This window comes from Punica granatum, chromosome 6 (genome assembly GCF_007655135.1).
Source record: "Punica granatum isolate Tunisia-2019 chromosome 6, ASM765513v2, whole genome shotgun sequence".
Taxonomy (NCBI): Eukaryota; Viridiplantae; Streptophyta; class Magnoliopsida; order Myrtales; family Lythraceae; genus Punica; species Punica granatum.
In genome coordinates this window covers 26,019,176-26,042,428 of record NC_045132.1, presented here as the reverse complement: position 1 = coordinate 26,042,428, position 23,253 = coordinate 26,019,176, and the positions used below count along the sequence as shown (strand labels likewise).

General features: G+C 39.9%; 4 protein-coding genes across 5 annotated transcripts; 1 reads left to right on the top strand and 3 right to left on the bottom strand.

The window, feature by feature from the left end:
• Positions 1-191: 191 nt before the first annotated feature.
• LOC116211346 lies at positions 192-2,605 on the bottom strand. 2 transcript variants are annotated; one of them, XM_031545685.1, is made up of 2 exons: positions 702-924; positions 192-625 (listed from the first exon to the last, which is right to left on the bottom strand). In XM_031545685.1, the coding sequence occupies exon 2, from the start codon at positions 612-614 to the stop codon at positions 378-380; it is 237 nt and encodes a 78-aa protein (XP_031401545.1). In that variant the 5' UTR covers positions 615-625; positions 702-924; the 3' UTR covers positions 192-377. The 2 variants fall into 2 exon arrangements, 1 of the variants encoding a protein (XP_031401545.1); XR_004157648.1 differs by lacking the exon at positions 702-924 and adding an exon at positions 2,459-2,605 and having other exon boundaries at positions 203-625.
• Positions 2,606-2,727: 122 nt separating this feature from the next.
• LOC116211345 (nuclear speckle splicing regulatory protein 1-like) lies at positions 2,728-5,379 on the top strand. The gene is made up of 5 exons (XM_031545684.1): positions 2,728-2,876; positions 3,067-3,241; positions 3,344-3,466; positions 4,001-4,219; positions 4,665-5,379. Exons 2-5 carry the CDS (start codon positions 3,077-3,079, stop codon positions 5,130-5,132), a joined length of 975 nt encoding a protein of 324 aa, XP_031401544.1. The 5' UTR covers positions 2,728-2,876; positions 3,067-3,076; the 3' UTR covers positions 5,133-5,379.
• Positions 5,380-6,631: 1,252 nt separating this feature from the next.
• Positions 6,632-7,721, bottom strand: LOC116210049 (NDR1/HIN1-like protein 1). Its single transcript, XM_031543848.1, has one exon. It carries the CDS (start codon positions 7,608-7,610, stop codon positions 6,954-6,956), a length of 657 nt encoding a protein of 218 aa, XP_031399708.1. The 5' UTR covers positions 7,611-7,721; the 3' UTR covers positions 6,632-6,953.
• Positions 7,722-10,953: 3,232 nt separating this feature from the next.
• On the bottom strand, positions 10,954-11,998 carry LOC116209830 (NDR1/HIN1-like protein 10). Its single transcript, XM_031543550.1, has one exon. The coding sequence runs from the start codon at positions 11,869-11,871 to the stop codon at positions 11,128-11,130; it is 744 nt and encodes a 247-aa protein (XP_031399410.1). The 5' UTR covers positions 11,872-11,998; the 3' UTR covers positions 10,954-11,127.
• Between the last annotated feature and the right edge of the window lie 11,255 nt (positions 11,999-23,253).

Below are 23,253 nucleotides of genomic sequence, written 5' to 3'. Positions count from 1 at the left end.
CCCCTTGCTCTCTGACCAACCAATTCCAAACCTTACGGACCCACCACTTCCCTTTCTACCCCACGAATCGGCCTTCACCAGGCCCATCTCTAATGGGCTAAACGCCCATCTCTAAACGGGCCGGGCTTCTGATTGAAGAGCCTCAAATATTACGGTAACACTTTTTTCCTTGATCATGCACATGAAACGAGTGCTCTATCAATGATCACATAATAAGCTCGAAGGACCAGATTGGTTGTGAGATCCAGTGTGCAAATATTACAACATCAACCTCTCTTGATACGTTTGCCATAGAGTCCAATAGGGCGAACATGGATAATACACATGCACATACAATGAAATGAAGGGCTTGTGTACTCAGCAAACACCATGTCTATCTACTTTAACAGATGAGCTAGATCGGGATCGTCCAAGTCCACATCCAGCCACCCATTCAAGTGCATGTACTCGATATAATGATCAGGAGGCCTCACAGCGCGGGCATTCCTCGGAGTATAGCCGTGGATCCTCTCAAGGTCACGTGCTAGCCAATGGACATAAGCTCTGTCCAAAGGAGGCACGATCTTCAACATGATTTCATCCCTCTTTTCCTCCTTCACAGGCTTGTTTCCCATTCTCGTATGACCTGGGCAAAAATCAGTAGAGGAGCTCTAGATGTGATCAAATACAGAAGATATAAGCAAGCAAAGCGTATGGTTCACCTTATCAATTGCAAAGGATGTTGATTTTTGAAACCGAATTCCCCTAGCATCAGCCAAAATTTTCTCCAGAGACTTGAAGTAGCAACAAAGCTCGGGACTTAGTTCAAACCCCAGTATTTAAAGGGTCTAGCAGAATTTTATTTCATCACAAGTTGTCTTAATAACAGAATCGAAATCATGAAGTTTCCCCCACATTAATAAAAAACTCATGGAGAAGTGACTACTACCAACTGTAGATACTTAGGCCACCAAAAACTGGACACCCCATCAATATGCAGGGCAGAGAGCATATAATGCTACTCGAAGCTGATGAAATGGATATATGCAACAACAAACATGAATCTACTCCAAAGAACATGAATGGGAAAACAACTATATGCATGTGCTATAATAAATGATCATGGCTGGGAGTTCACTGCCACTCCTGAAAATAGGAAGTCAGCTGATTGAGTTGCTTCACCAATGAACTATAATATAATGTCTTCTACTAAGTCATCCATATAACACAACGTTCAAATATAGCACTTAGGTTGATTATGTAGAAGCTCTGATTCCACTTGCAGGTGCTCCAATACCAATTGTAGGAGCTCTCCCGCACACTAACTAGCATACTTTGGTTCGGGTGTGGTGGACCAAGCAACGAACGTTTATTAATCTCGAAATATACTTACACAAATATACACAGACACTTACCCACACACTCTCTTTTACTCACTTGGAGGACGCACACTCACCTCACTCTTAATTCTCACTCACTGCCAATCTCTTGTGTGTGTGCTCATATAATGTATACTTGCTTGCTTATATGATGTGCACTTATGTTTGTGCTTATACACATACATACATACACCACACTCACACACACATGTATATATGTTTATGTCGGTGTTTCCACCGCCTCCTGTTCACCACCTCAATTGCTTCCTATTTCTCCTCTCTTCTTGATTTTTCTTTGTATTTCTCCCTAGATATTTCTAAATAATTACATAATGATCCTTATACTATTCTCCTAGAAATATCTAATCCTATCTCCTACACTTTTCCAAATCCTCCTAGGCCTTTCCTTATTGAAGAGTTTGTGTTGATTTCTTAACAGATTACTGATTCTGGAAAAAAAGGGAAATTGGCAGAAAGAAGACACCACACGCACTTCAAACCAAAGGATGAAGAACCCAAAAGGTCGACACGATATGGCAGAGAGGATATTGTCTATGCGGACAACTACCTATACTAATCCTGACATTTCTGGGAAAACTGCTAAAGCAATCAAAATCTAAAACAGGATGCATTCAACTAAGTAGATTGTAGCTAGAAACTTCGCAGTGACATGTGTATGCAAGTGTGCCCCACTACATCAATAAATCGAGTGGCCAATAAATGAACTCAAAAGCATCACATTTGCTTCCAGCAATTGCTAACCTTAAACAGAAAGTAGGAGCTCAAAGTTCTCTAAAGTCTAAACCTCGGCCCAACAAATGTAAAAGAAAGAGCAAAAATTATATCTGAACTGAAGTGGAAAAATGAATATCTGTGCAATACCCTGTTCTCATTAGTACGAAACATTTCAATGAGAATCAACACACATCATCATCAACATCAACAAAACTAAAGCCAAAATCTTCCATTGCTCATAAAAGCTGCGTCTTTTACCGAAGAGCAACCAACCCAGTAAAGCAACTCAGAATCGATCGATTAAGCTTCAATTTGATGATGAGAAGGATTACAATTGCAGAGAGAGAGAAAGAGAGTGAGCTTACCGATGCTCTGGTTTCAATCGCCACGGCCACCACAGACGTAAGCGGTAACGGACAGGACCGGTGTTCTGCCCCAGAGAAAGAAGGCCCCTCAATCAATCTCGTAATCCTCCAGAACGGTCCGCATACGATCCGGTCAGACCCACCCGGTTCACTGGAAGTGAATGTACCGAATCCGGTCCGCTTGGGGAAGCCCGGTCTAGGAAAACGTGAGTTAACGCCGTTTATGGGTATACCATATATGGATGCCGACGACATGCCATTCTTCTTTATTCCCCTTCTTCCTGCGGTTGATCAGACCTTTTATTCGCCGAAGAAAGGCCGCTGTACCGCCGTGGATCGCCGCGGCAGTCGACAGCAGCTCCCCCCCGCCTCCTCTCCGGCTTCCGTAACCTGTTTACAGCTCCGGTGTCAAATTCAGGTACGTGCCATTCCCGTTCCCTTCCCTTTCCTCTTTTCATCTTTCTACGATTTGGGAGGTGGAGGCTTCAGTTGGATGATTATTGCTTTCTCTTGTTAGAATCTGATGCCCGATTAGTTCCTACATCGAAATTGGTGAATCGAGCACAGCCTCAGGCAACAATTTTGACTTCTGTTTCGTGTTGTTTCAGTGGCAAGACGATGAAGAAGTACGGACTGGAGCTTAGGGTTCCGCCTTCGCAGCAGAAGAAGCAGCCGACGAGGCCTCGCCCTCCTCTGGCTGGGTTCCGCGATGATGACGACGAGGATGACGCTGCCGAGAGAGCTGTATCTCAGCAGACCATCAGGAGCAGGGCTCTCAAGGAGGTGAGTGGTTCGCAAAAGTTCCTTACTTTTTGTATTCTGATGATGAGCTTGCCTTTCATATCTAATAATGTTCTGTTCGTGGCTTGTTTGATTTTGCATTAGATAGAGGAGCAACAGCAGAAGGCTCTGGAAGAAGATCCGACGATTTTCGATTACGATGGAGTTTATGATAAGCTGAAGCAGGAAGTTGCTCGTCCTCGAGCCTTAGATCGCGAAGAGAGGAAGGTACTCTTGCTCTCCCCTCTCTAGTCCAATCTTTTCTGGTAAAATAAAGCAGAAATTGATTGAGCTGAGAAAATCTGATAGTTAATCGGTTCTGTTATGCAATGGCTAGCTTCTAAAATTCCTCGAGCACACATTTTGTGATTGCGGTTGTTTTAGTGCTCGTAATTGCTTATCTCCGTGGTGGAAACATCCTATCCTAATGCTTGAATTAGTTCTGCTAATAGATTTCGCCTCGGAAATGAGAAATGGTTGAGTGGAACTTGAGATTTGGAAATTATTGTGAAGATAGTTTCTCTTTTCCTCCATGTATAGGGATATTGTGAAACATTCTTTCTGAGCAACATCTCGGGTGACTGATTTAAAGGGAAAAGAACAGATTTTTTTAGTAGAAACTACTCTTTTTCTTAAGTTTTTGTTAATGTGTGGCTTGTCTTCTATCTTCTTTGTCTGTCTCTTGTAATGTGATTGATGGGCAGTTTTTTCTTCCATTCTAGTTTCTTTAACACTGATAAGCGATATCTTCTTCCCGTACAGCCTAAATATATCATGAGCTTGAAGAAGAGTGTAGAACGACGACAAAGGGAGCATGAGATAATCTACGAGAGACAGATTGCTAAAGAGAGGAGCAAGGACGACCACTTGTACGCCGACAAGGACAAGTTTGTTACGAGTGCATACAAGAGGAAACTCGCGGAGCAAGATAAGTGGAAGGAGGAAGAACGTCTACGTGAACTTCGCGAGGAGAAAGAGGATGTAAGATTTGTTGGCATTGCCCTTTACCTTTCTTGTTACTGGCTCTTGTTACCAGCTTATGGGGTTTCAACTCAGAAAATGTCTAGTTGATGTTCCCATGACCAAAAAAATACTGTTTCATTGTAGTGGTTCAACGATAACTTCATGGGCAAGATTAGCATACCTCTATCCATATTTGTCTTTTAGATTCCTAGGTGAAGCTGTTCAGGATTGCTTGAGGTAAGCTGAGCAGATTTGCCCAAAATATTCCTTTGACTAATATGACGGAAATAATGTGAAAGTAATCAAATGATGGCTTTTGGGTTGCCGTGCCGATGAACTTAGAGTTTTATGCGTCATGGTTCCGTTCTGCTCTCTGCAGCTCTATATCAGGTGAAAATGGGTAGTGTTTATGAATTTGTACAAATATCCTCTTGCTCATTGTCTGTTCTCTTGATTAATACAGGTTACAAAGAAGAGTGACTTGAGTGACTTCTACTTCAACCTCTCGAAAAATGTAGCTTTTGGTTCAAGAGGATTTGAGTCAAAGAAGCCCGAGAAGCATCCTGAATCGAGTAAGCCTGCCGAGAAGAAAGAAGAGGTTGCCCCCGATGCACCAGAAGGCAGTGGTCACATATCACCTGGCCCAAGCTCGAGAGTGAAGCCTTCAAGGGCACGAGAAGCGAACAAACCCGATGTCCCGGCCGCTCCTAAGATTGAACCAGAGAATAAACCTCAGGTCTATCCCGCTCCTAGGATCGAACCAGCTGATGCTAAACATGTACCCGATGTCCCTTCATCGCAACAAAAGGATTCCACAGAGCCGCCGCCATCAGATCAGCCCAAGGGCAATCATCATAAGAGAAGTGAAGATGCTGTTGCCGCTGCTAAGGAGCGCTTTTTGGCTCGGAAGAGAGCAAAAGAAAGTCTGTAGTTTGTAGTTCATCCCCTCCTCTCTCCCGTGGCAGCATAATTACAATAGGTGACAAGATCTTGTGTAACTCCATCAGCGCAATCGTTTTTTTATAGTATGGTGAGAAGAAAAATACATTGGGATAATGATGTTATGCTCAGGTAATAGTTGAATCTTTGAAGATATGAGTTTGTTTTCAGTAGCAGTCAGCTTGTACAGTGGTTATGGGCCTTAATTAAAAATCTTGTCGGTTCCAATAGAGACCAAAGTAAGTTGTTCAGTTGAGCTGATGCTGAGTCTCTCTTTTCACATGGCTTGCGTTAAGTCAGTTGCAATATTGAGTCAGTCACGGCTCATATGACATAATAATCTAATCTACCTAATTCAGTTCTATTCTTCCCCGAATAAATTCAACAATATAATCATCATTATTTTGTTTTTTTCTCTTTTTCAAAAATAAATTCAACAATATAATCATTAGCGTCTTGTTTTTTCTTATCATTTAATAATAATTTATCACTTATTTATCATTTTTATAATTAATTTTTAATAATAAATTCTTCACTTATTTTCATATATATATATATACATATATTATTTTATTTTTCACATCAATATATTTGTTAACACTTACAATTATTATATAGAATCAAGTTGAATTAGATCACGATCCAACTCGAAAATCAAACACAAGCATAGAGACTTACTTACATCATCATTGTTGCGCCAAAGATGAAAAATCATGCTCGACCGTCATCGGATCAAATCCACGTGTGCTCTCACAAGCACGAGAGGATCTTAAAGGGCGGTATGGACTTTGATATGGCAATGCTGGTGGAGTCGACGACCTCGACCTTCTGCAAAAAATCGTAGGCTCGAGTGGTTGAAGCTTTTCGGTGAGATACACAGGTGGTTATTAAGCATTCGATCTCGCGTAGAAGGTAATAATAGCAGTAGGTGAAGCGGAGTTAAGATCTGCTTTTTGTAAGGTGAAAGTGAAGATAGAAAAGTCGATTGATCCCTCCAAACGCCATGATGGTTTGGTTCCTCTGCACTTTGCCTTTTCTTTAGATCTTAGGAATGAGATGGCTTTAATGACACGACTCTTGCAGCATAAAAATGCTCGAAATGACATTCCCCACCTAAAACGTAACAAACTGTCTCAATCCTAAGGGTGATTTGATCGACCATTTATTAATGTCTCGTTGTGTTCATCGATGAACATTTATCTGATACGTTCAATTTGATCTATCAGGTTTCATAACATTATCACTATTATTAAAGTCGGCTCGACAACTGCATCGCCTGTTGAACTCAAACCCGAGGTAGCTGAAACCTAGGAAATACTACGAATGTAGACGAAATACCGTGCGCGCGTGCTACGATCTTCGGTTTTTCGGTTTTTTATGCAAGTCATGTTAATTTTCACTATGTCTAATAATCGGTGGGACATTAAATTTAGCTCATCGAGGAAAGCAGAGATCCAGAATATGCGCTCCCGATGAACAATTACGTACGCATTACAAAAATTGAACTTTATGATTATCTCCAATTATATTAATATCAACCGGGGAACATTCTTCAATGGTCAACAATTCGTGGTTGACTCTAATAACTTGATTATCATCGCTAATTAACACAATGAACTGCATTTCATTTTCTAATATATCCACTTTCCAATTTCCTTCAACTAATTAATCATATTAAAAAAAAGACATCTCTAATTATCACGAATAAATTGGCTGAAACAAGGTGGGAGCAAAAGGCCAGCGTTGTCTTAGGGAGGTCAGAGGCATGTCCATTGGAATGGAAAGGGAACTTTTTCTTCTTGTATTCGCGCAGCTAGACATCAACAGTGCACTGCTGAGAGAGCTGGACCTTCATCGACAGCCCGGTGGCCAACGGCTCGGCCGCACCACTGCCCGACGCCTTCAGCATCAACATCGCGGGGCAGTTGACATGGAGGTGGTAGGAGCCCGAGATCCACGTCCCGACCTTCCACTTGACCTTGCCATCTAACTTCACGTTGACGAGGACCATGCCTGCATTCAGGTCCTGGGACAGCATGTCCCCGAGGTACGGGGACACAGGGACTGCATGCCCAACGAGGAAAGGAGACCAGTCGATCACCTCCTTGTGGCCCTGGTACGAGTCGGGTAGGAGATAAGGGGGGGTGACCTGCTGCCCGCGGTAGGACACGTAGGTGTCGAGCTGGAAGTAGTAGATACCAATGCGGTCATTCGGGTTCCGGGACGAGAGGGTGACTTGCATATCTATGGTCAGGAAGTTTGGCCCTGGTGTGCCCGACAGCGACGTGGCATTGAACTCATACACGGTGGCGTCACGGAGTATGAAGGCTGGCTTGGAAGGGCGCAGAACGAGGAAGACGAGGAGGATGATGAAGAGGACGAGGGCAACAAGGCCTACAAGGAACATGAAAGCACGGCGGCGCAGGGCCTCCCACTCCTCGTCGTGGTGGCTGCAGTCCTTGGCCGTCATAGCTCGGGTGCTTATGCGATATCTCTATATGGGAAGTATGGGATTTTAGATGGTGGAGGGAAATTAGTGAGCAGGAGGACACAAGAGAGCTAAGAGCTTTTGCGTCGTGGATGGGGGAGATTTATAGGTGGCAAAAGTTAGAAAAATCATGACATTGAAGATTAGGGGGGGCATCATCGGTTAATTTTACCAAACCATCGCTCGAGATCGGAGAGTCTACGATTTGATTAGATATATGCCACTTAGGATCATAGTGACTCGATTACGTGATAGATAAATAAATCATAAATGTAACTTGCTGCTAATCCATGTCAGCCTGACGAATTGACCGTCATTGATTATTCCATCTAATTATAGGAAACATCATTTTATATAGCACGGTATGATCAACTAGCCCGAACTGCTCTACTCAGTGACCCTATCGATACCAGTGGGAAACATACGGTCTCATTATATGTGCTTAGGGAGGGGTTGTCATCTATGCCTAGCAATCAACTTTTAAAGCTCGTAACCTTCGGCTTGGCTTTGAAGGGTACGCAATATCCAGCTATAGCTCATTAATTGCAACCCTTTTCTCTTCAAACCTTTCATTAATTAACCGGAAAGTTTTATCGTGCAATCAGTCGTATGATGCAATCTACTCGCCGGTAATTTGATCTTATACACCCGACCTCGGTCTTTAAGATCGTTGGGGAGACGAGGGAACTCGTTCGTGAAAGTTAAATTAGTTTCATTATGAACTACTAATTCGACAGATTTATATGATGCTTGTCCCCAATGTAATGATTAGAAGAGAACTGGGTTTGGTTGCAAGCAACCATGAATGGGGAATCCAAGCTTAAGACTCAAGATAAAACCGCCACATCAGCTCGGCCACTGCGCAATGATTCCATGAACCTTTGGCCGACGTACGTTATCTCAACCATCTTTAGGAATATTTCTCATCTTCCACCAGAGTTTTACTGGAAAAGGAGAAGAATATTGCTTTCCCATCTCTCAAGCATCGAAAATTTCTCCGCCTCGATCCCGAGTGAATGAATCTTGTTATATCTTTTATCTGGGCTAATAAAGCAGCATTAGGATCTTCCATGAATCCTTGTGGAACGTTGTCTGTAAGGTTGCCTTTGATTCAGTTAACCGATCCACAAGAAAGAAAGAGAGAAAGATATGCAGGAAAAAGTGAAAAGTAGAATAAAGCAGAATTCCCAGCAAAGTTTTTATCACTTCGTTCTGGGGAAACTCCTTAAAGCAGAGAATCCGACTAACTGCCATACAAGCGAAAGGAAGTAAATATATGGGAAGAAAAAGCAAACACGAACCGAACTATTCCTTTCGAACAACAAATTAATATGCACAGAAAGTCCCATTTGTGAGAATTGAATCTTCTGAGACTTCTTAGTTTTGAGAACGTGTGCCACTGTATTGCAATCATATATATACGCCATTTCTCATAATTTCCCTATTCCGATTTCTTTTCCGGCATAGAATTTGGGCCAAGAGCTGTTTTTCCTCATGATCAAATAGCCAAGTAAATGGACCAAAGTGAGTGGTCTCCCACCTGTTGTGGCCCACATCATCAAAGATAGAAATTAGAATTCTAAAGGGTCTTTTCGATGATGTTCTGGACCACTGCTCGAGCATAAGTTGGAGGCCCATCCATGTATTGGAAAAAAAGAAAAAAAAAATGAAAATGGATATCATAATAACAGCTTCTTGTGATTTGTGGCCATGAGATGAGAATTCAGTGACCCCATTTTATCAGGCCATATCTTTCAGGCGTAACCGTGCTGGTCAGGAAAAAGATGATAGCGTCGAGTACACCAAACTATTCCATCTAACCTGTCCGTGTCTTCCTATTTGAAACAGTGCAAACATCTCTAAATTGAATTGCTTGACACCAAAGTGCATGGATCCTTTCCCAGGAGATGAGCACTTGGGGCTTTGGATGAAGCAAATAGCTAAAGCACCCGTCTCGGGCAACTAGAGATCTCCTACATCCCTCACATATAGCCCAAATGGAAACACAGTGTATCATATGCTTCGCCTATCTCTCGGACCCCGACTCTTCACTATCTGAAATATTCAACCTTTAGTACAGCAACATCCCAGAAGGTTATCAAGCAAGAAAATTGAGACCATCAATCATTACAAAGGTAGAGGAAGAACTACCCGTGCCATTTTTAACCAGAAAGCATTGGATGACTGCAAAACACAGAGCAAGACAACCCGAAGCGAATGAAGAAGTACAAGACCGTCCATGTTTTAAATGAGATACCTAGTTTACTGGGATAGTAGTGTATGCATCTAACTCCCCAAATCAAACTATAACATTGCCAAGCTGAAAGTAAATCGAAGAACAACCTCTAGCATCCAAGGAAAAAGGCTTTAGGTAGTGGGACCCTCAACCTCTCCTGTTACTATATACAATCGAACAAACTCTGCAACTGCAAGAGCAATCCAACAAAAACTAGAGTATCCTACCAGGAATCTATAAATAACATTTCTGCAGATACGGATGGGAAAATACAGCAGCAACATATACTTAGGCTAGAAGAAGCTTTGATGGGCTTCGTCCTCCCTACTTCATCAAGCCACCATACACTTCGCTGATAACGTCCTACGAACAAATGAGGCTCAACTTAATGTACCAACATCTCATGGTGCAACATTGGCCTTCCAATTGGTCAAATAACTAACTTCTCAGTACTGTTTCCGATAGGTAACCATCATTGATGCAATTACTGCACGAGAGACCAAGTATAGCCAGGCGATGTCCTTAGAAAAGAAAAACCCACAAAACTTCCTAACGAGCGAAACACTGAGCATATATCAGCTCCTACACTGCCTTGAATACTACTAAAGATGCTAGATTGCCACTTTCCGCTCCTCCAATGCCTTGAATAGGGCTCTGAATATATCCACTCAGTACAGGAGAACCGATACAGTCTGCAAATTCTCCCGAGTTTCACATATAGAGTATAAAACTAACATATGGTATCAAGGACAATCCCGTAAAGAGGACTAGAAAGCACGCCAAAATATGACCAACGCAGCTCTGAAAATACTGGGAAACCTGCTATAATCATGCATAAATCGATAAAAGTAGACTTGACCACCCGGGAGAGTTTTCGGGATTGTCCCCCTGAGTTCCCAATAATACGAATCACCCAACTCCAATTGCCCCAGCTTTCTTGCAGCCATCTCAAAGAATTGAACAACGCGTGCTATCACGTAACTTAAGAGAGATCCGTAGTCAGGTCTCCATGTATCCATTTGCGTAATATTGATCTTTCATTCGCCGAAATCAATCATAATGATCAAAACAAGCAGAAACAAACCGGACTTTCAAGAAACCGACTGTATAACGAATAAAACTATGAATCAATCACGATGACATGAATATCTAAACCTTCAATATACATCTAATTGTTCGCGCAAGCTAAAACAAAGTCAAAAAGATTACACGAAATTTATCTCCCAAGCAAAACCGAATTGAGGGAGCAGAAGTTAACATAAGTCATATTCTAACCTTGCAATCCCTTTCTCCACCAACCAAATCGGCGGTCCGATTATTCGAAGAAGATAGGCCCACTGTCAGGTCCTCACACCAAACCTTGAGCAGCCTACTCCTCGCCCGCCACCACCCCGACCTGAATCTGACCCAGGCCAGAACCCTAATCCGGAACGGGACTGTCCCCTTAGCTCTCTCCGAGTTGAGGGTGTTCAGAGCCGAGACGGCCACGTAAGCGTCCTGGACGGAGAAGGACGTGTCCACGGCCGTCTGGTTCCTCGTGCCCTGGTCGAACGGTGGGATCCGCGTGGCGGTTATGAACTCCGATTTGTAGAAGAGCGTGGAGTCCATGGTGGCGTACGAGATCTTCATCTTCTTGTTAGGGTTCGCGACCAGGAGCCGGACCTGCCAAATGCCGGACACGTGCTGGGAGTCGACGACGGAAAAGTTCGTGACTTTGACCGACTGGACAGTAAACTCGGGGATCCGGGGGCGGAGCACCAGCCAGACGATGAAGATAATCGAGCCGGTGATGATGAAGAAGGAAATCAGGGCCACCAGGAAGTAGCGGATGAAGGCGTTGCGGCGCTGGTACTGCGGCCCGTAGTACTGGTAGTTGTTGTGCTGAGGAGGAGGAGCAGCGTAGGGGTAGGCAGTGTTGGAGGCCGGCGCAGCAGGGTAGCCGTTGGAGTAGGCACCGGCGGGTGGCACGGGGTAGCCGGTGACCGGAGGACGGGGATTTTCCGCCATGGGGGAGGGGAAGCTTCGAGCCTTTTTTTTTTTTTTTGCCTTTCCTTTCCTTCAGCGGGCGGAATTCTTTGGGAATTTCAATGGAAGGAGACGGTACTTTACAAGGTGCCTTATGACTCAGGAAGTTTTTGTCTGTCTCTGCTTCTGTGAAGCCTCGTCCTTAGTTTTTTTACTGATTTTATTGGGTTAATAAAAAATATATATAAAAAAGTTTCGTATTTTAATAATTTTAGTACTAATTTTTTTTCATAACTTAAAAATGCATAAATTTTCAATTTGACAACAATTTTACCAATGAGACAAATTTTTCGTCAATTTGAACGGAATTAATACCATAAAGAGCGTCGGCCATCCCAATCGGGGGAGGATGTCGAAAATCCTAATCAAGGGGGTGGCCGGAGTTGTGGCTTCACCTGTCGGAATCAGAGATAGGGTAGAGCTAGGATAGTTATTGTATAAGGTCTACCCAATGCTGGATGCAGAGGCGCATAATAGATCGATATGAACATCGTGAGCTATCTTGCAATAAAACCCGTTGTTGCTGAAACCTTCTTCTTGATTCCTTCCTCTCCTTCTACAAGGACCATGATTGGGAATTTTTTGACCGTCTTTCTCAAGCTAAAGAAAAGGAATTCAAATAAAATGAAATTCGCCTTTTTTATTTCGTTTTTATTTAGAATTCAAAATCAAAATGGAAATCTATTTTTATATATATTCTATATACGGAATATGGAATATATATTCCATATATATTTATTATATTCTATATTGAATAGAGACGTTGCCAGTGCTATGGACTTTAGTTTATGTAGATAAAAAATGATGAATGGGATTGTGGCACTCCACTCGCCGTCAATGCGAAAGGATGCCGCCGAAAAGAAAATTCCTAATTTGAGGGTTCATCCAATTCTGCGGGGTGAGGGCCTCGATTCCAGCCATCACTGCCCTGATTGGGGTCGTCGGCTCCCTCCTTCTGATTGGGATGGTCAACGTCCTTCCTCTGATTGGGGTTGTCGACGCCCTATGTGATCTCGATTCTATCCAAATTAACGGAAAATTTGACGTCGTACTAGAATTGTTATCAAATTGAAAGTTTATGCATTTCAGGTTAAGAAAAAAAATTCATACTAAAATTGTCAAAATATGAAAATTTTGTATTTTTTTGTTATTAATTCAATTTTATTTTAATTGTTTTTCTTTTCGTGAAATTTATTTTTGCCTTTTTTTGGGGCAGAAAGTCCTGTGTTGAAGTCTCAAAAAATATTTTTGAAATTTATTAAGATTAGGCAAAATAAGTGGCGTTTGGTAATGAAGTGAAGTTCATTTCAAATATTTATGTATATATTTAAGTAGGTTATAATGATGATTATAAAAAAGTATGTGTGACAATTTATTATTAAATTTAAGAAGAAAATAAAAATAATAATTGTGTTATTGAATTGATGAAAAGATAATGTATGATTAAGAGAATTTAGTATAAAATTAGTTATAACAATGGTTAAGAAAAAGTACATCATAAAATTTATTATTATATTGAAGAAAAATAAAAAAATAATGATTGTATTATTGAATTGACGAAAAAATAAAATAGGGTTAAATGATACTCCATAATGAGCGGTGGTTATAACGTTTCCTTTATGGATGTTTTAATAGTGGAGAATTTTATTAACAGAGGCCGATTATATATATATACACACAATAAAATATCAAACAAGGTATCTTAAAAATAATGTAATTTTAAAATTTGCTTATCAAGCAATTATCATATTATTGAGCATTTTTTAACCTAAAAAATTTAGTGATAATTTTTATGATTTTGTGGAAGAGGAATATTCCTTTCCAAATCAACCAACTTTTGTCGGTTATCTTGTTTTTCAGGTCTAATTAGTTCTCCTTTCAGTAAACGATATGATACAGAGAATAAAAATTTTAAATATCTAATAAAGAAGTATGAGTAATTCCACAATAAGTATCACATTTAAAATTTCTTAATTATTAAACGAACTCGTATGCCGCTGGATTATTTCCTCTTTGACTTCTTTTACAAAACTTATTCTTCAAAATATGTGAATCATCTCTAAGAAAAACTCAAAAGGAGAAAATCTATATAGATCCCTTTTTTTCCAAAAATAACCTATAGATTGAAAAAATATATATATCTTTTTAACAAAAAAGAATTATCCCAAAATATGATATAACTTTTATTTTAAAAATGCACAAAAAAAATGACATTGATTCCAATCTCAATCCAGAGTCTTCGTTGAATTGATAATAAATATAAATAATAAATAAATAGTGAAATATGTCAGCTTCCCTGTAGTTTATGGATGCAATTACAAAATCAAAATAACGACTGCCTCCACTCCATGCATCTCAATTCTCAACTACCATTTACCAAGAAAATTTCACATAAAGAGAGCATCGTGCAAGAAAAGAATTTGTTTACAGCGGACCACATGTTGCTAAAAAATTCATACATAATAAGAATTCTAGTTTATATCTATATCGGTCTCTTTGATTATTATTATTATTATTATTATTATCATCATTGGTGAATGGTCTCTCAGATTAAAATGCATGACTTAACTTGAACAAGACGAGTGTATCTTTTCTTTTTCTTTGTCATGTCATTTGTTGTCATTTATGGAAAAGAATATGCAATTCAAGAAATTGATTATATCTTTCTTTATGTAATTGGCCAAATAAATATTAATACAATGGACCACACAATGAATCAGCATCACCAATGCACATCAATTCCAGTTGCCGACCTTTTCTTTAATTATATTGGACCTTTTTGAGGTCAGTCCATGAAGAAATCGGTGTAAAACCGATGAAGAAGTCAAAAGAAGACAGAATTGCAGAGAATCCGCAATGTATTGCCGTGCTTTATTCCACTGTAGAACAAGGATTATATAGACATATATATCAAAGTAAATTCCTAGTAATATAAAGTCTAAGCAGGAAACAAATAATGTCTAGTCTAAAACAAAAGTTACTTTACAAAGTTACACGATATAGGAGATACTCGAGAAGATGCTCAAGATACAGCTGATATACAACAGTAATACTCCTCCCTCAAGTTTGAGCGTGAGGATTCCGAACATTGATGCGGCAGAAGACCTGGCAAGTCGGTACCTAGAGAAAAATAGGTTATGACGACCCTAGGAGCAAAACTCACGGTCTGTGGCCGTGAAATTTCGATATTTTAGATGAATTCCATCGTTTAGGGTCTCAAACAGGCAATTTTATGTTAATTAGGGTGTTTTTTTTGCAATTTTAGAAAAAAATATTTCTTTTTATGCAATTTAATTTTTTTTAAACCCTATTTAAGCTTTGTATAAACCCTAGGGCTGGAGGAGTTATTTTTGGATTATCAATAAAAATTTGAGCTTTCGTGCTCTTTGTCCAATTCTCGAATTTATTCAAGTTGGATGCCAATTACCTAAGTATTCGAAAAATCAATAGGGAGTTGAATGTCATAGTTCCGGTATTCATGCGCGAATCAATGGGTCTGTGACAGGTTACTCATGTGTACACTGCGTCAAAAACCCAACTTGCTGAGGAGAGATTGAAATCGAGTATCTCGAGTATCTTCTCGAGTATCTCCTATATTGTGTAACTTTGTAAAGTAGCTTTTGTTTTAGACTAGACATTATTTGTTTCCCGCTTAGACTTCATATTATTGGGAATTTACTTTGATGTGTATGTCTATATAATCATTGTTTTACAGTGGAATAAAGCATGGCAATACATTGCAGATTCTCTGCAATTCTGTCTTCTTTTGACTTCTTCATCGGTTTTACATCGATTTCTACATGGTATCAGATAGGATTATACTTCCGCGTGCTCATGTGAGTTCACACCACACCATATTCAGTTTCGAGACAGTAAAGAGTGCGCTTCATGTTAATCAGGCACAAGAGTGGTCCGGTCCAGCTCCGAGATAGCTAAATGTGCACCTCTAGTTAGGCCCGAGTGTGGAATTCGAGGCTAGTTTGATATTTGTCTCCCCTTGCACGAGCACGGAATAGAATGTCCGGCTCGTGATCAGTTGTTAAAGGCGGATGTTTAAGGGCACGTGACACATGTTGGACCACACGTTGCCACGTGAGGGTGGATATTGAGATACGTTATCCCACATGAAAAAATTGATAAAGAAATCACAAACTTATATGCGACTTGGGTTCAACAATCTATTAATTTAAGCTTTTGGATTGCAGATGGACTCAAATCTGTATAGGCTCAAGTGTGAATTTTTACGGTCTATGGAACGTAAATATAAATATACTATAACAAAACACTTTGAACCCGTATATAACATATTCACCAGACTTATAAGCGATTGAACTCATTTTTCAATTAAAAAGTTTGAGCCATTAAGTTGTACTATCCCTCTCTTGTAAGCTTATGATATATTTTAATCAATTATCCGATGTGGGACAACAAACTCTCGATAGTCGATACCATACTAAAAAACTACAAGGTAAGAAGACAAACACCTGTACAAAAACACCAAGGTTTAGTCTGCTTTTCCCTTCACTCAATCGCCAGCCTGCGTCGAGCTTGTTCCTGTGCAGAAGCTCAAGACTGATCTTCTCGACCCCCTAGGGATGTCGTTCGCCAAGTATATCTTCTTGGTTTTGGGAATAACCGTTAAAAACACCAGTACAAACTAAAAACACAAAGATTCAGTCCGCTTCTTGCTTTTCCCTGGACCTCAAGACTGATCTCCTCGACCCCTCGGGTCATCATCGGTCACCAAATTTATCTTCTTGGTTTTCGGTCTATCTTCCTAAATCCAACATCATGTATACTTCGCTGTACTGAAGCAATTGAATCCTAAACATGGAGAGGGAGTGAGTTGTGTGTGATTGCAGGGAACAGCGAGAGGAAACTGAGCCATATTTGACCGGATGCGACGTCGTTCTTCCTTCCTACTTCCACCTTCCAAGATGTCATCATCGGCCAAAAGGTTCCGGTTGCAGAAAATGACACGTGATAATTGTTTGTTGACTGAGCGGCACACTTGATAATTACAAGGTGGCAAAAAATAAAATAAAATTAATTGACCGTTCTGCCGATGTCCGTTTCGCAGTTCGCAGCTAAAATATAATAGAATGACCACAAGAAATTATGCATGGTTTAATGGTTCTCAACTTATTTCCATAAAGTTTGGTAATTCCAATGTCTCGCGGGGTAATCACATTCACGACCACGAGGAGCTGGCATGCACGGACTTTGGCTCGCTAGGGAGAGAACATTCCGTGTACACTATAGAACAATCAAATCTCTCTCATCCCCTAATGAGATGGTATATATAATCTCCATGTCGTGCAATGCATAGGACGGTAAAGAACGAGTTCTACAAGTAAAGCATATGCATGCAATCTAAATAGTATGTTACGTGTACGATTACAAACACTGTGGTAAAGCAGTTAATCTAGCCTTATTCAATTCGAGTTACATAGAAACTGAATTCAATGAATGCCCCGTCCCCATCCTGTCATGAGATGTAGTTCTCCAAGTAGAGCATATATATGTCATCTTAATAGTCCGTTATGTGTACAGTTACAAATATTGTGGTAGCAGTTAATCTAGCCTTATTTCATTTGGAGTACGTAGACCGGTCCCAACGAATGTCCCGAGACAAGTCGGGGTATACAGACCGATTCCAAGGAATGTCCTGCTCCCATCTCATCATGAATGTAGGACTAGAGAGAGTCGGATCCTGAGACAAGGAGATACCTCTCGCGACTCCATAAGATGTAACAATTTGGGAAGAACAGGCGTTAAAAAAAAGTACAATACCGAAGCCTGTTGCTGAGATTGTAAGCCAGATCATAGAAGCTGTGAAGCTCAGGATCTCTACAATTCTGAAAGTTCAGCACAAGTTGAAGACCTCCAAGATTGCTGGAAATTTGAGTCTGCAGTAGCAAGTAGTTTTGCAGCAATTTTGTTATTTTGGTGTTTTTGCTGTTAAGAGGTTGAGCTTTTTTGATTGGTGATGTAATTGACATACTGTCTATGTTTGCTTGAGTTAATGAAATGCAACACCACTTCTCCAGGGGGGGGAATTATACTTGCTTTTCTTTTGTTTGCAGTTTGCACCATATAAGAATCTTTTCATGTCCTCGTTTAAGAAAACTCTCTCTCTATAATATATATGCACCGCCTAGGATAACGTGTTCGACTAATTCAAGTTTGAGCTTTTCTCTCAATTATAAATTTTTCGACTAACTCCCCAACGAGACCGCACTTCTACCGATTCCAATCCTACTCAACACACTTAGCCATGTACATCCTGTAATCGAGCAAGAGAAAGAATAAAATGCTCTCTATATTCTATGGCCATAAATCTAGAAAAACATTTTGATAGTCTTCCGTTGTTATTTCCTAAAAACTAATAAGAAAGAAATACCCCCCCGCCTTAAATTTTAGCTCTCTCTCGATTCATTAATACAGCACTGGAACCCCTGCCCACCATGCACTACACCATGCATATAATTAATTCCAAGTTGACCCATAGTAAGGTTGGAAACCCGGTCTGTCTGCATCTACATCAAATCAACGAGGCATCCGAATTCCAATTATGAAATTGCATGAATTTACTTAAAATCCTTTAAGCCAAAATACATATAAATATAAATAAATTAAATATAAAAAGCATGAGACCAATGTGAAAGGAGGAGAGGAGACGAGAGGGAGACCCAAATCAAATCAATCCCATTGGCAGCATTAAGACACTGGTCATATCATCGTCAACCCCCAAATCTAGCCAATGATAATATACGTATCAATCATCTCTTCCTTGAATCAAATTAACTATTACAGCTGTGGTGTGGAGCAAATATTTATCTCTTCGAAGCCAAATCTTCTGAGTTGACCGGCCCCTTAACTTCTCCTCTGGTCAATCATCCTGGCGTACATTAATTAATACATGAGAAGAAAAACGTAAGCAGTTGCCATCACACAAGACAAGGGAAGGGGAGGAAGAGGAACAACTAACCATTTTTTTTTTTTTATAATGAGTGAGTCCGAATTTTATCCGACTAATCTCACGATTTACGTGAATAACTTGATGACACAGGAAAATCCTGTCACAGACTATGTGGGTGGTTCAATAGGAAGTACTCTCATGCATGGAAATTAGGGCGTGATTCAAACATTAGACTTCTCATTGATTGTCACACCTTTTAACTACTAGGTTAACCCCGTTGGATTGATAACTAATCATTTTTAGTATATTGTTCACAAAATCCATAAATTTATCCATCATCTCCGGTCATGCTTTACATGAATTAACGCCTAACGGGACTTGGGATTACATGCATATATCATGCAATGACACGATAACTGCAGCCAGTTCGCCCAACTCGGGGAAGAGGAAAATGTCTTCTGGGAAGTAATTAGAACTAGAACTGGAGTATGAAGCCGACAAAGATGTGATGCGGATAATAAATCCTATTAGAAATAATAAAAAGCAATATGAAAAGGAGCAAAACACATAGGATGGTACAAAAAAAGAGCAAAACACATAGGATGGTACACTTGCTAATACTGGACTGACGTGGGACTAGCTGGCTTAATTATCATTTGGTGACATCATTCCCAACTGTCAAAAACCGACAGTCCCCCTCTCTCCACTAGAAGACGGCGCCGACGTCAGTGACAGGCCTGCGAAGGATGGAAGGAAGGAACAAAGGAAGTAATGATTATATATATGCCGCAGATAAATTGGATTTTTGCAGTGATTAATTATGGAAGAAGAAGATAAAAATGACCCACCCAAAGTACTCTCTGTCTCTCTCTTCATCCATTCTTCTATAAATCTGGTTCTTCCCCAGTGCACTTTTCACTCCAAGCTTCAAACTTTCTAATAAGCCTCTGCGAGATGTCGCCTCCTGCAAAGAAATCGCTCTCTGCGGTGGCGGTGGAAGTCGTCCTCCTCTTCCTGCTGCTGGCGGCGGCTTGCCGATGCTGTGCTGCTCGAGCAAGTGGGCGGTTCTTCCATGCCGCCTCTCCGGGGACAAGAAACAGAGAGGGCACACAAGTATAGTGCTCTCCGGTTTATAAGGGCAGTGAAAGATTTGATTTTTAAGGTAATCTTGGTCTTGTTGGCATGTGCAGGTGGGTGCTGTGCAACATGGAGCAGAAACTGCTGCTGCTGCTGCTACTGCAAGAGCAGGGATCAGCGGAGAGGAGTTCTTCGTGGTGAAGAAGAGGTTGAAGCTGAGGGAGGTCCCGCTGGGCCCGGATCCTCTGCATCACCATGGAAGCAGCCCCAGGAAGCCTCGAATCACTCCCCCTTGATCAATAATATACGTATGTATGGAAGATGTTTGATGAGGGTTATATATATATATATATAAAATCAGTACGACCCCTCTTTTTGGTTAAGCGCGAAACATAAGGAACTTAGGTGGTGTAGATGGATGAACGTATATGGAAACTGATGCAAGTGTGCAGTATTTTGACTGTAATGCCCTCATCTATCGACGGATATTTCGAAGCATTTAATCGACAAGAATCTATGTATATCTCAATGTTAAGATTCATAAACTTATAACTGATCAAAGAATCTTTAACGCGTAGAGAATGCTTTACTCTCCTGTATATATAGATAGGCATACATGCACACGAATATGCTGACATGCAGATGTGAAGATCATGTTGAACTCTGTTCGATAATATGGTCCAACACACACACACACATATATATATATTAGTTGGTCATGTATCACGTGCTATCCTATTAATTGGCCCGATTAAGTGATCGATCAAGTTTTTAAATTATGAGGTTATGGACATTTTAGTATGAGTCTGGGTTTTAATATTCAGATACCATGTGTGGAATTAGGTATTATACTAATCTCGAATGCTTAAACGCAATTGAGGAGCTTAAGGTTCTCGGATGACACGATAAAACATCCTAAAGATTTAGAAAAGAAAAAATTACGGTGTTATTTGATTTTGAGGTTAAATCGTACTCTAATCCATTTCAGTCAATTCTTTTTTCAATTTAATAATATAATAATTATTTTTTTATATATTTTTCTTATGTAACGATAAATTTTAATACATATTTTTTTCAAAACATTATTATAATTAATTTTTTATATGTATATATAAATATTTTTTTTCTCCATTTAATAATAAATTTTTACATATATTTTTTTAAACTATTATTATAATAAATTTTTTTATAATAAATTTCTCATATATTATACACATATAAAATATTTATTGTAGTCCTATTAAACTAAAGCAAGAATGGTAAGTTCTAATGGCTTTACAGTCATGTGACAGAATTGTGAGAGAGGAAAATGAGGTATAGTGCAGTGATTAATATCCTCACTTGGTAACCTAACGGTTTCGGGTTCAATTCTCATTAGTGGGATTACTCGTACCCTTTTATTTAGATTCCATTTTTATTTTTTTGTATTAGGTCATGAGGTTCCTATTCTAACCGAAAAAAAAAAAGAATTGTGAGAGAAATATTAGGCAACCTGCCACCACAAAATGTTCAGACAAATAGACTGATTATAGGAAAAGAACAATAGAAATAAATTTGTTCCCTGAAAGGAAAGGAGAAAAATAATATATCACAATATTTACGCATTATTCTAATTGCGACCTGTCTCACCCTATGGATAAATTCATGGCAAGTATTTAACGTTATTTATTATGCCCAAAGGCTCGTTTAATTAGAAGAAAGTATTTTTGACCAGCCTATAAATATTTGTGCATTAGATTCATTCTCCTCATCACTCACTAGTTTCAGACATTTTACTTACGTTCTGCCAGTCTTATATTCAAAATGTTGTCTGCGGCCAAGGTTAGATCCCTGGTCTTAGGGGCAACCGTCCTCTGCTTCTTGGTTTTAATAATGGGGGCTTCTGAGTGCACTGCGTCTCGAACAACCGGGCTCTTTCGCGCTATGGTGGGAACCAGAAACATGCAGGTTCTCACACATTTCTCCACCGTACTGGAGATAGTTTTTTCTGTTATTACCTTAAGCGCCATTGCTCATCAGGTGATCTCTTTTGTTCTGTAGGTTCATGTCGATGCGGCAGATGTAGCGGAGACTAGACAGAAGGCACAGGAGCTGTCGATGGTGATGATGAGGTGGAAGTTGACGCAAGTTCCTGAGGGTCCAGATCCGCTACATAACAGGCCAGGTCCTGGGGGTCCACATCCGCTACATTACTAGCGCGATCCAAAATGTTATGCAAGAGAGGATCCGAAATGGATTTAAATATTTTGACGTCTCACATAATATTGTGGAATTGAACGAAGTGTTTTTATGGAATTACTATGGAACTTTATCATTTGAAAGTACTGGTTCTATCCTGTCCATGGACTGCCCTTGGTTTCCAATGTCCACATAAACTTAATGTTAAGATTCATAAACTTATAACTGATCAAAGAATCTATGTCTAACTCAATCTTAAGATTCATAAACTTATAACTGATCAAAGAATCTTTAACGCGTAGAGAATGCTTTACTCTCCTGTATATATAGATAGGCATACATGCCCTATGCACACGAACATGCTGACATGCAGATGTGAAGATCATGTCGAACTTTGTTCGATAATATGGTCCAACATAAGTGCTATCCTAATCATTAGCCCGATTAAGTGATCGATCAAGTTTTTAAATCATGGGGCTATGGACATTTTAGTAGAGTGTGGGATTTAATGTACAAATACCGTGACTATTTTCTAATTCCATGGTGTGTAAAATTAGGTATTACACTAATCTCAAATGCTTAAATGCAATTGAGAGGTTATGGTTTCCGGATCACATGTTACACGTAATACACATGTTAAGTCTCAAATCCCACCGTTAGAGACTTGAGACATTTGATCCTTCTTCCAATTTCCCCCTTAATGGAAATTTGTCTCTCTCTAAGACATTATGCTTTTAGACAAAGCCCGACCGGAAGGGAAAGAGGGAAAGGTGGTGTTGACGTGTAGACTCGGAAGCCCGATAACCCGACATTCTATTTCGATTGCCAAATGATGGAATCGGGTACACATTTAAATTGATTGTGCTCTCGACCTGATGACATCGGCATGTAATACTCTCGATCTTTCAGATCATAATGACAAACTACTAAAAAGAATAAAATCTATACTAAAGTCTTGTTTGATTTCATAGTGTTATTTTAGAATCACATTTCTAACTTAACTCTACCCACTACAAAATAAAATAATTCATACAAAGTCAAAGAGTGAGCCCCATTTATATCACTTTTTTCCACAACAAAACAACATAATTCATACAAAGTCAAAGGGTGGACCCCATTTATATCACTCTTTTTCAAAATCAAAATCTGATTTTAAAATTTTACTATGAAACCAAACACAACATAAG

Excerpts from the sequence above, each read along its gene's own strand:
- LOC116211346 (XM_031545685.1), bottom strand. The coding sequence starts at position 614 with ATGGGAAACAAGCCTGTGAAGGAGGAAAAGAGGGATGAAATCATGTTG.
- LOC116211345 (XM_031545684.1), top strand. The coding sequence starts at position 3,077 with ATGAAGAAGTACGGACTGGAGCTTAGGGTTCCGCCTTCGCAGCAGAAG. Across the intron at positions 3,242-3,343 it reads GGAGCAGGGCTCTCAAGGAG|ATAGAGGAGCAACAGCAGAA; the intron begins GTGAGTGGTTCG and ends ATTTTGCATTAG. Across the intron at positions 3,467-4,000 it reads TAGATCGCGAAGAGAGGAAG|CCTAAATATATCATGAGCTT; the intron begins GTACTCTTGCTC and ends CTTCCCGTACAG.
- LOC116209830 (XM_031543550.1), bottom strand. The coding sequence starts at position 11,871 with ATGGCGGAAAATCCCCGTCCTCCGGTCACCGGCTACCCCGTGCCACCC.
- LOC116210049 (XM_031543848.1), bottom strand. The coding sequence starts at position 7,610 with ATGACGGCCAAGGACTGCAGCCACCACGACGAGGAGTGGGAGGCCCTG.